Genomic DNA, 12,229 nt, shown 5'->3' with positions numbered 1-12,229 from the left:
TTAAGATGTTCCCCGAACAGGTAGCGGAAATTTTGAGTGGCTCGCCGAACAGGTAGTGGGAATTTTGAGTGGTTCGCCGAACTGGTAGCAGACATTTTGAGAAGTTTGCCGAACAGGTAGTGGAAGTTTTGAGATATTCCCCGAACAGGTAGAGGAAATTTTGAGTGGCTCGCCGAACAGTTAGCAGAAATTTTGAGAAGTTCACCGAACTGGTAGCAGACATTTTGAAAAGTTCGCCAAACAGGTAACAGAAATTTTGAGTAGTTCAGAGAACCGGCAAATGTCCCCTCTAGCTGGCCCCAGAGTGGGATGGGAATGGAGAGTTTGCAGTATCCTTCCCCTGCCATTCTCACCAAACAACCCCCACATAACCGGTAGTAAAAAAATTGGGATTTCACCACTGCCATGGCAGAGGGCTGCTCACAGGTGTCAGTTTTACATTTTTGGTGATGCCCACTACCCCATTACAAGTCATCCAGAGGACACCAGATTTGGAAACATCATGAGTGAGTGGAGACCTCACCTACAAAATGAGTGAGTAGAGACCTCACCTACAAAAAGATATTGACAAAATTGAACGGGTGCAACGACGGGCTACAAGAATGGTGGAAGGTCTTAAGCATAAAACATATCAGGAAAGACTTAATGAACTCAATCTGTATAGTCTGAAGGACAGAAGGAAAAGGGGGGACATCATCGAAACATTTAAATATGTGAAAGGGTTAAATAAGGTTCAGGGGGGGAAGTGTTTTTAATAGGAAAGTGAACACAAGAACAAGGGGACACAATCTGAAGTTAGTTGGGGGAAAGATCAAAAGCAACATGAGAAAATATTATTTCACTGAAAGAGTAGTAGATCCTTGGAACAAACTTCCAGCAGACGTGGTTGGTAAATCCACAGTAACTAAATTTAAACATGCCTGGGATAAACATATATCCATTGTAAGATAAAATACAGGAAATAGTATAAGGGCAGACTAGATGGACCATGAGGTCTTTTTCTGCCGTCAGTCTTCTGTTTCTATGTTTCATTAGGGCACTGTTGATCATCCATCATCATTAGCCAGCACTGATGATGTTCCCTAGTTGGGTAATGAAACATCTGCAGGAAAACCACCAAGCTTAGAGAACACCCCTCCCACCAGTTCTATTTTTGTTTTTTTAACCTACCTCCCTGCTTTGTTTAAACTGTTTCTTGTCTTGGGGTGTGGGTTGGGGTGTGGGATGGAAGTCTAATTTTTACTGACTCAAAGGTGACTGTAAAATTCCTTTTATTTATATATTTATAGACATAGCCAACGCTGCTTTGTCGGAACAGCTGAATTCCCTGACATCTGAAATTCATTTCCTGAGGCAGCAGAATCAGACTTTGAATAGCATGCTGGCAAAAGGATCCAGAGGTGAGATAAGACATGTTAACAGGGGAAAAGCTGAAAGGCTTGAACATTTAAATAGCATTACCATTTAGACTTGTATACCGCTTCACAGTGCTTTAAAGCCCTCTCTGAGCAGTTTAAATAGTCAGCATACATTGCCCCCAACAATCTGGGTCCTCCTTTGACCCACCTTGGAAGGATGGGAGGCTGAGTCAACCTTGAGCCACTGGGGAGATTCGATTTGCCCAACTGCTGGCAGCCGGTGATCAGCAGAAGTAGCTTGCAGAACTGCACTCTCACCACTGCGCCACCGAGGCTCTTTAAAGTTGGAAAGTGATAAAGGTGTTTTCCTTCCATTTTTATTTTTTTAATTTTTTTAAAAATATTTTTTATCAAATATAAACGTTAAAAAGTACTTTTAAAACATTAAACCACAAAAATGGAAAGACTTTGAGACCCCAAAAGAAACTGAAGAAAGTCTTAGAATGCGCTGAGCTTGACATTTTTATTTTATTTATTCTTTGCCCAATATACAATACATATGGAAGAGAATAGACATTAAGTAATATATATGAAGATAGAAAGTAAAAAAGAAGAGAAGTGGATGGGAGGGAGAGGATATATATGATATAAGAGATAAGGAGAGAATATATATTATTTATATATATATATATATATATATATATATATATATATATATATATATATATATATATATATATGTCACATGTTTAAGCTGAATTTGAAAATTAAGGGAGACTAGGATAGATCTATTTCGGCCTTATTTTGGCCTCATCAGCTAGCCATACCCACTGGGACTTGAACCTGCAACCTTTGCCTTGTAAGGCAGAGAATTAACCTATAGGCTACAGTATCCAATCCCTTCAGCTCTGTACCAGGGAAGGGTTACATTTTGTGTCGAATCACCCTGGTATATTGAAGGAACATCACAGCTCCTTTTTTGCCTCTCGGCCCAACCCAGGGCCATTTCCAAGGCAGTTAATTTTATTGATAGCCGACAATTCTATCTGTATGTGTCACATGTTTAAGCTGAATTTGAAAATTAAGGGAGACTAGGATAGATCTATTTCGGCCTTATTTTGGCCTCATCAGCTAGCCATACCCACTATATATATAGATAGATAGATAGATAGATAGATAGATAGATAGATAGATAGATAGATAGATAGATAGATAAGGAGAGAATATGTATGACATTTAGGATAAGGGAAGACAATTGGACAGGGGACGATAGGCACATCAGTGCACTTATATACGCCCCTTACTGGCCTCTTAGGAACCTGGAGAGGTCAATCGTGGAGAGTCTAAGGGAGAAATGTTGGGGGTTGGGGATGACACTATTGAGTCCGGTAATGAGTTCCACGCTTCGACAACTCGATTGTTAAAGTCATATTTTTTACAGTCAAGTTTGGAGCGGTTAATATTAAGTTTGAATCTGTTGTGTGCTCTTGTGTTGTTGCGGTTGAAGCTGAAGTAGTCGCCGACAGGCAGGACGTTGCAGCATATGATCTTGTGGGCAATACTTAAATCGTGTTTTAGGCGCCGCAGTTCTAAGCTTTCTAGACCCAGGATAGTTAGTCTATTTTTGTAGGGTATTCTGTTTCGAGTGGAGGAGTGAAGGGCTCCTCTGGTGATGACGAGAAGGTTGAAAAATCAAGAAGAATCAGAATTTTATGAGGTTTGGCAAAAGGTATATATCTGGTGGGATTCAAAGAAACAGAAATAACTTTATTTTTACACCATTTTAAATATATTTGTACCTAGTAGTTATATTGTATTAGACAGTGATTATTTACAATATAAAGATAAACTCCTTCTTTCCTCTTCTACCATTTCTCTCTTTTTTCTTCATAGTTCATTTTAAGTTATAATTTTAAAATTTCTATATATTTTTAAATGTTTTAGATGTGTTTTTACTTATCTTATAATTGATATATCTAAGTACAGTGATCCCTCGGGTTTCGCGAGGGTTCCGTTCCAAGACCCCTCGCGAAACTCGATTTTTCGCGATATAGCGGTGCGGAAGTAAAAACACCATCTGCGCATGCGCGCCCTTTTTTTCATGGCCGCACATGCGCAGATGGTGGAGTTTCCCCTGGCAACGGGGAAACCCCATCTTCGGCTCCTCGCTGCTGCCGCGCTGCGGAGCAGATCAGCTGTTGGGCGGCCGAAGGAACCTTCCCTGGGTCTTCCCGCCGCCCAGGCAAAGGGGAAACCCCAAGATCGCTTGCCGCTTGCCCGTTCACCCGCCCGCCCGGCTGCTCGCTTGCCCGTTCACCCGCCCGCCCGGCCGCTCCGCTTGCCCGTTCACCCGCCCGCCCGGCCGCTCCGCTTGCCCGTTCGCCCGCCCGCCCAGCCGCTCCGCTTGCCCGTTCGCCCGTTCGCCCGCCCGCCCGCCCGCTCCGCTTGCATTTTGATATTGATAGAGTTGCCCTATTATGAGCCCACTGTTATAGACATACAGTATAGTATTTTATTTTGAAATTTATTTTGAAATTTATTTTATTTTGAAATTTATTTTGTTTGTTTGTTTGTTTGTTTATTTATTTATTTATTTATTTATTTATTTATTTATTTATTATTTCTGTGCTGCCCAGTCCCGAAGGGACTGCCGCTCAGACACTATACTTTTCCACCCACCCACCCCCAATAATAGAGGGAACACTGGTTACAAAGGTGCTTTTTTTTTCAAAAGGCCACTGGACTTTTGTTTTTCCTTGAAGACCTTTCACTTCTCATCCAGCTGCCTTCTGAAGAACTGAAGAAGCTTCTTGGGTGAGAAGTGAAACCTCTTCAGAGGAAAAATAAAGTCCAATTGCCTACTGAAGATCTGAAGAAGCTTCTTAGGTGAGAAGCGAAACCTCTTCAGGGGAAAAGTAGCTGCCTTCCGTAGAACTGAAAAAACTTCTTGGGTAAAAAGCGAAACTTCTTCAAGGAAAAACAAAGTCCAGTTGCTTTTGAAAAAAAGCAGCTTTGGGACACGATGCTTTATCGGTGTCTGTTTGCAAGGACAGGGTTGGCAAAACGATGCACGCTGTAGAAGAAAATGCAGTTCTGGAGACTTCACCTACAAAAAGATATTGACAAAATTGAACGGGTCCAAAGACGGGCTACAAGAATGGTGGAAGGTCTTAAGCATCAAACGTATCAGGAAAGACTTCATGAACTCGATCTGTATAGTCTGGAGGACAGAAGGAAAAGCGGGGAACATGATCGAAACATTTAAATATGTTAAAGGGTTAAATAAGGTCCAGGAGGGAAGTGTTTTTAATAGGAAAGTGAACACAAGGACAAGGAGACACAATCTGAAGTTAGTTGGGGGAAAGATCAAAAGCAACATGAGAAAATATTATTTCACTGAAAGAGTAGTAGATCCTTGGAACAAACTTCCAGCAGACGTGGTAGATAAATCCACAGTAACTGAATCTAAACATGCCTGGGATAAACATATATCCATCCTAAGATAAAATACAGAAAATAGTATAAGGGCAGACTAGATGGACCAGGAGGTCTTTTTCTGCGGTCAGACTTCTAGGTTTCTATGTTTCATGCATTATTGGCTTTTTGTATTTTGCAACGTTTTGTGCCCATAAATTGGAGCAGTTTCACGGTCGGCTCTTGCAAACCCGAGGCTGAATCTGTGTTATACTGGAGAAATAAACCTCTCCCTCCCCCTTTCTCATCGCCCTCTGAGCTATTTCAGGGGTTACATTCTTATCCTTTTATGCAAGTTTTTTTTTTTTTTTTGCCGTACCGCCAAAGAAAATTGGAAACGCAAAAGTCTTCAATGACAGATCGCTTCCTTCTTTGTTGGCTGCAGGGAGAGTAGAGTTCTAGGTCTTACATTTAAAAACAAACTGCCAATTTCTCAGGTGCAAGTGTAGGTTAGTCCTTCGACTCGCGGCCACAATTCAGCCAAAGGTTCCCGTCGCTGAGCGAGACAGAAGTGATTTTCTCCCCCTTTTAGGGCCTTTCTCGCCACAGTTCTTAAGTGAATCTCTGCGGTTATTAAGTTAGCAACGTGCTGGTTAAATGAATTAAGTTTCCCCCTTGACTTTGCTTGGCCGCAGGTCGCAAAAGTAGATCCGTTGTAACTTTGAATGGTCAGCAACTGGACTATTGTAAGCGGAGGACTGACTATATCTTGTAAGGATAGTTCCATGTTGGTGGTAGGTACAAGAGGCTGATTCTGTAAATTGCTTAGAGAGGGCTGTAAAAGCACTGTGAAGTGGTATATAAGTCTAAGACCTATTGCTATTGCTTTTCTTCCTTCCTTCCTTCCTTCCTTCCTTCCCTCCCTCCCTCCCTCCTTCCTTGCTATTGCCTGCCTGCCCGCCTTCCTTCCTTCCCTCCCTCCCTCCTTCCTTGCTATTGCCTGCCTGCCCGCCTTCCTTCCTTCCTTCCCTCCCTCCCTCCTTCCTTGCTATTGCCTGCCTGCCCGCCTTCCTTCCTTCCCTCCCTCCCTCCTTCCTTGCTATTGCCTGCCTGCCCGCCTTCCTTCCTTCCCTCCCTCCCTCCCTCCTTCCTTGCTATTGCCTGCCTGCCCGCCTTCCTTCCTTCCTTCCCTCCCTCCCTCCTTCCTTGCTATTGCCTGCCCGCCTTCCTTCCTTCCCTCCCTCCCTCCTTCCTTGCTATTGCCTGCCTGCCCACCTTCCTTCCTTCCCTCCCTCCCTCCTTCCTTGCTATTGCCTGCCCGCCTTCCTTCCCTCCCTCCCTCCCTCCCTCCCTCCTTCCTTGCTATTGCCTGCCCGCCTTCCTTCCTTCCCTCCCTCCCTCCTTCCTTGCTATTGCCTGCCTGCCCGCCTTCCTTCCTTCCCTCCCTCCTTCCTTGCTATTGCCTGCCTGCCCGCCTTCCTTCCTTCCTTCCCTCCCTCCCTCCTTCCTTGCTATTGCCTGCCCGCCTTCCTTCCTTCCTTCCCTCCCTCCCTCCCTCCTTCCTTGCTATTGCCTGCCTGCCCGCCTTCCTTCCTTCCCTCCCTCCTTCCTTGCTATTGCCTGCCCGCCTTCCTTCCTTCCTTCCCTCCCTCCCTCCTTCCTTGCTATTGCCTGCCTGCCCGCCTTCCTTCCTTCCCTCCCTCCCTCCTTCCTTGCTATTGCCTGCCCGCCTTCCTTCCTTCCCTCCCTCCCTCCTTCCTTGCTATTGCCCGCCCGCCCGCTTTCCTTCCTTCCCTCCCTCCCTCCCTCCCTCCTTCCTTCCTTGCTATTGCCTGCCTGCCCGCCTTCCTTCCTTCCCTCCCTCCCTCCTTCCTTGCTATTGCCTGCCTGCCCGCCTTCCTTCCTTCCTTCCTTCCCTCCCTCCCTCCCTCCTTGCTATTGCTTTCCTTCCTTCCTTCCTTCCTTCCTTCCTTCCTTCCTTCCTTCTCTTTCGAGGCAGGTTGGTACAGTGGTTAGAGTGCAGCACTGCAGCTACTTCATCTAAAGTGTTAGCTGTAGTTCAACAGTTCAAATCTCACCACCGGCTCAAGGTTGACTCAGCCTTCAATCCTTCCGAGCTGGGTCAAATGAGGACCCAGATTTTCAGGGGAAAGAGGCTGATTCTGTAAACCGCTTAGAGAGAGCTGTAAAACCATTGTGAAGCAGTTTATAAGTCTAAATGCTGTTGCTATTGCATTATGGAAAGCAGCGGAGAGCTTACGCATCGTGTGCCTATCACACTTAGAAACATAGAAGTCTGACGGCAGAAAAAGACCTCATGGTCCATCTAGTCTGCCCTTATACTATTTTCTGTATTTTATCTTAGGATGGATATACCATGTTTATCCCAGGGTATGACCAATAAATAATTATTTTTATTTTTAATTCTTTTTAATTAATATATACACAACAAACTTTTGAGTTATTTACAACCCCATTTCTATCAGAAGTTCTTTTTGGAGATATATACATTTATACCTTGCTTTGTTAATGTTATGATTGCTCATTTTTTGTTTATACTATAAATAGAATTACTTCTATTGTTTAAACTCTTAAACAATATCCCTGTATTTCTGTATATCTTCAGTAGGACTGTGGTGTGAGCGGGTAGGGCTGTATGATTTTAAAATGGTTTTTTTTAGATTGTATTAAATATTGGAATTCTGAACTTTTTTTTTGTATATTTATATGTTGGTTTTTCTTCATTTACTATTTTTTTTAACCAATTATAGAATTTGTCCCATATTTTATGATAATCAGAACCCTCTTTCCCTTTCAATTTCCTTGTGAGCATATCCATTTGTGCACAATCCATAAATTTTAAAATTATCATTCCCTCGTCCAGTGTGTCCCTTTCATAAAACTCCCTCACCGCTCTCAAAATATTGATAATCCAGTATTGACTTTCCTTTTTATAAACCTTATTGAAAATACCTAATAAAATACTTTTTTCTCTCTCAATTTCCTCTTTTATAATTTCTTTTCACCATGTAGTTAACGTATTCCAATACATTTTTGCTTCTGAGCAAGTCCACCACAACACCTTGGTGATGCACTTGGAAACATCTCTGATATTCTTAATGGGGATAATAAATGAAGAATTCTATTCCTAGGTCAGATTTTTCTATTTCTCTTATATCTATTTCTGTTGCTTCTGTTCAGAAGGCATTGAGGCCCATCTTGCAGAGAAGCAGAAAGAAAACAAAACCCTGAGAGAGTCCCTGGCTCAGAAGCACCTGGCCGTTGAGGGTCTTCAGAAGGACCATGACCTCCTCAAGAAGGAGAACGAGAAGTTGCGGGAACAAGTGGGAAAAGAAGAGGTCGAAAATGAGAGTCTGACCCACGAAATTTACAACATCAGGAATGAATTGAACAGGTAATTCTTAAATCTCATGATGGGAAAACAATACAGAGCAGAATGGGGCTGGTGAAACCAGAGGTTTCCCCACAAGTATGTAGAATCTCAATCATCCAGGTCATGGTTGTCCCGAAGGTGCTGTTCCAAAAGGCAACTGGACTTTGTTGTTTTTTTTCCTTGGGAAGACTTTTGCTTCTCATCCAAGAAGAATTGAAGGAGCTTCTTGGGTGAGGATCCAAGAAGAAGCATCTTAGATGAGACTCCAAGAACTGAAGAAGCTTCTTGGATGAGACTCCAAGAAGAAGAAGCTTCTTGGGTGAGGATCCAAGAAGAAGCTTTTTGGATGAGATTCCAAGGAAGAACTGAAGGAGATTCTTCCTTGGGAAGCAGAGAGGCAACTGCTTGTTATTTAAGCAGAACATTTCCCAAAAAGGAAGTAAAACAGGAAATAAAAAGGGAGAAAGGAACTTGGCAGGAACTTGGCCCTGGTAAGTTTGTGCAGTGAGTTAAAAAATCATGCACGGGTTAGAAAAGGTGGATAGAGAAAATTATTTTCTCTATCACACAATACTAGGACAAGGGGGCAATCCCTAAAGCTCATAGTGAGGACAAATCAAGGAAAAATATTTCTTCACCCAGAGGGTCATTAGCTTATGGAATTCACTTCCAGAAGAGGTCGTGACAGCTGTCGGCCTTGATAGCTTCAAGGCAAGATTAGACAGATTCATGGATGCCAAGTGTATCATAGGTGGTTATTGAAACTGATGTCCATGTGCCGCCTCTATGTTGGTTGGTTGAGGCAGGCAGGATTCCCTTGAGTACCATTTGTTGGGGTCAAAGGAAAGGGAGGGTTTTGCCTTCTCTTTCTGCTCAAGATCCCCAAGGACAATTGGGGGGCCACTGTGTGACACAGAATGCTGGACTCGATGGGCTTTGGCCTGATTCAGCATGGCTCTTCTTATGTTCTTATGTTCTTGGATGAGGATACAAGAAGAAACTTCTTAGATGAGACGCCAAGAAAAACTGAAGAAGCTTCTTGGTTGAGACTCCAAGAAGAACCGAAGAAGCCTCTTGGGTGAAGATCTAAGAAGAACTAAAAAAGCTTCTTGGGTGAGGATCTAAGAAGAAGCTTATTATTTGGTGAGGATCCAATAAGAAGCTTCTTAGATGAGACTCCGAGAAGAACGGAAGCAGCTTCTTGGATGAAAAGTGAAATGTTTTTAAGGAAAATAAATCAAGAAAATTCAATTGCCTTTTGGAAAAGCATCTTTGAGTTGTTTTCCAGATGTTGCTAAACAACATCGTCCCTCATTGGGTGGGTTGACACTCCCATTTGGACATGGACAGATTTTTCTCCCACGGGGTTGAACTTTATGCACAGGACTGAGAAATAGAGTTAAGATGCAATTGGCATTGTGGACTTGCATAGACTTAGAATACCAAGTTTGATGAATCACCATAATGTCCACTTCCATTCTGGAAAGCCAGGTTGTAGGAGGAAAGGTTCGAAGGAGACTTGTTATGTATTGTTGTTGTGAGCTGCTCTGAGTCGTCGGAGAGGGGCGGCGTACAAATCTAATAAATAATAATAATAATAATAATAATAATAATAATAATAATAATAAGCCCTTCATGGCATCGGACCAGAATATCTCCGAGATCGCCTTCTGCTGCACGAATCCCAGCGACCGATTAGGTCCCACAGAATTGGCCTTCTCCGAGTCCCGTCAGCTAAACAATGTCGGTTGGCAGGGCCCAGGGGAAGAGCCTTCTCTGTGGCGGCCCCGACTCTCTGGAAACAGCTCCCCCCAGAGATTAGAACTGCCCCTACCCTCCTTGCCTTTCGTAAACTCCTCAAAACCCACCTCTGCCGTCAGGCATGGGGGAATTGAGATATCTCCCCCGGGCCTATACAATTTATGTATGGTATGTTTGTATGTATGTCTGCTTAATAATGGAGTTTTTATTAAATTTTAAATTGTAAATTATTAGATTTATTATGAATTGTTTTATTGTGTTGTGAGCCGCCCCGAGTCCACGGAAAGGGGCGGCATACAAATCTAATTAATAATAATAATAATAATAATAATAATAATAATAATAATAATAATAGTAGTAGTTGTTGTTGTTGTTGTTGTTATTATTATTCTCAGGACAACGAAGATGGTGTTAGCATAGTCAGGTCACCCTTCATATTGTGGAATTGTAAGCCCACATTGACTAGTTTGCTTGGGATGTTCCAGGTTGCAGGTGGAGCTGACCGCCAAGCAGCACCAGCTCTCGGAGAGCGACAAATTGTTATGCTCGTTGCGAGTGGAGCTCAAGGTATACGAAAAATTGGACGAAGCTCTCCAGAACGAGAAAGGTAAGAATAGAATAGAGTGGAATCTTTTTATTGGCCAAGTGTGTGGACACACAAAGAATTTGTCTTGCTCTGAGTGTACATAAAGTGTTGGTCATGACCTTTAAAGCCCTACATGGCAATGGACCAGATTACCTCCGGAACCGCCTGCTACCACACGAATTCCAATGACCGATAAGGTCCCACAGAGTTGGCCTTCTCCGGGTCCCATCGACTAAACAATGTCGTTTGGCGGGCCCCAGGGGAAGAGCCTTCTCTGTGGTGGTCCCGGCCCTCTGGAACCAACTCCCCCTGGAGATTAGAACTGCCCCCACCCTCCCTGTCTTTCGTAAACTACTCAAGACTCATTTATACCGCCAGGCATGGGGGAGTTGAGATAGCTCTTCCCCCTAGGCCATTACAAGTTATGCATGGTATGTTTGTGTGTATGTTTGGTTTTATAATAGGGGTTTTTAGTTGTTTTTTTATTATTGGATTGTACATGTTGTGTTTATTATTGTTGTTAGCCGCCCCGAGTCTACGGAGAGGGGCGGCATACAAATCCAATAAATTATTATTATTATTATTATTATTATTATTATTATTATAAAACAAAGATAACGATAATCAAGAATCATAAGGTACAACACTTACGATAGTCCGGGTACAAATAATCAAATCATATTAGGATCCATTCGATATAAATTGTAAGGATACAAGCAATAAAGTTACAGTCATACAGTCATTAGTGGGAGATGGGAATGATGAAAAGATTAATAGTAGTGCAGACTTAGTAAATAGTTTGACGGTGTTGAGGGAATTATTTGTTTAGCAGAGTGATGGTGTTCGGGGGGAAACTGTTCTCTAGAGGAGTTGCAATGGTTGGATAAAAACTGGTCATAAGATGCTTCTTCGTTGCAACTTTGAATGGTCACTAAACAAATCATTGTAAGTCGAGGGCTACCTCCACTCTTGAGACCCACAACTTTTAATGCGGGGTGCGTCATGTTGGTGGCCCCAGGCATAAAGTTTGCTCTTTGACAAGTTGAAAGAATATTGACTTATTTGGGCGATCAGCTATCCAGGTTACAAGAAGGGAAGCTGCTTTGATTTTTTTTTTTGGCCTTGGTTCCTCGTAATTGGGACGCTTTCTTATTGTTATTTAACCTTGTGCCGGCTTCTCTTTCTCTTCTCATCAGGCTCCTAAACATCCTTCAGAATTTATAAATCGTCTTCCATGCAGTCCTTTAATATATGTAATTTTTTTTTGCTTTGGGTATGCAACATTAGCTTTTATAGTCAAAGTGAAAAATAATTTTTGGCTCTTATTAAATCTTTGGAGAGTGAAAGCAATTACTAGAGAAGGTTATACGTGCATACATGTGTGTGGGCATTTGTGGGCATGCCATACACACACACACACACACACACACACACACACACACACACACACATATATATGTATATGAAACATAGAAACATAGAAACATAGAAGTCTGACGGCAGAAAAAGACCCCATGGTCCATCTAGTCTGCCCTTATACTATTTTCTGTATTTTATCTTAGGATGGATATATGTTTATCCCAGGCATGTTTAAATTCAGTTACTGTGGATTTATCTACCACGTCTGCTGGAAGTTTGTTCCAAGGATCTACTACTCTTTCAGTAAAATAATATTTTCTCATGTTGCTTTTGATCTTTCCCCCAACTAACCTCAGA

General features: G+C 42.6%; 2 protein-coding genes across 3 annotated transcripts in view; one reads left to right on the top strand and one right to left on the bottom strand.

Annotated features, from left to right (window-relative positions):
• ST6GALNAC4 (ST6 N-acetylgalactosaminide alpha-2,6-sialyltransferase 4) overlaps nucleotides 1-12,229 on the bottom strand; it is a 683,294-nt gene that overhangs the window by 610,248 nt on the left and 60,817 nt on the right. The window lies entirely within an intron of this gene.
• CDK5RAP2 (CDK5 regulatory subunit associated protein 2) overlaps nucleotides 1-12,229 on the top strand; it is a 118,572-nt gene that overhangs the window by 93,176 nt on the left and 13,167 nt on the right. For both annotated transcript variants that reach the window (XM_070758771.1, XM_070758770.1), the window contains exons 29-31: nucleotides 1,290-1,400; nucleotides 7,974-8,187; nucleotides 10,413-10,534. In XM_070758771.1, coding sequence (XP_070614872.1) covers nucleotides 1,290-1,400; nucleotides 7,974-8,187; nucleotides 10,413-10,534 — 447 coding nt within the window. The remainder of the gene's footprint in view (nucleotides 1-1,289; nucleotides 1,401-7,973; nucleotides 8,188-10,412; nucleotides 10,535-12,229) is intronic.

This window comes from Erythrolamprus reginae, chromosome 8 (assembly GCF_031021105.1).
Source record: "Erythrolamprus reginae isolate rEryReg1 chromosome 8, rEryReg1.hap1, whole genome shotgun sequence".
NCBI lineage: Eukaryota > Metazoa > Chordata > Lepidosauria > Squamata > Dipsadidae > Erythrolamprus > Erythrolamprus reginae.
The sequence above is the reverse complement of the archived record's forward strand: the minus strand, read 5'-3'. Positions and strand labels throughout refer to the sequence as shown.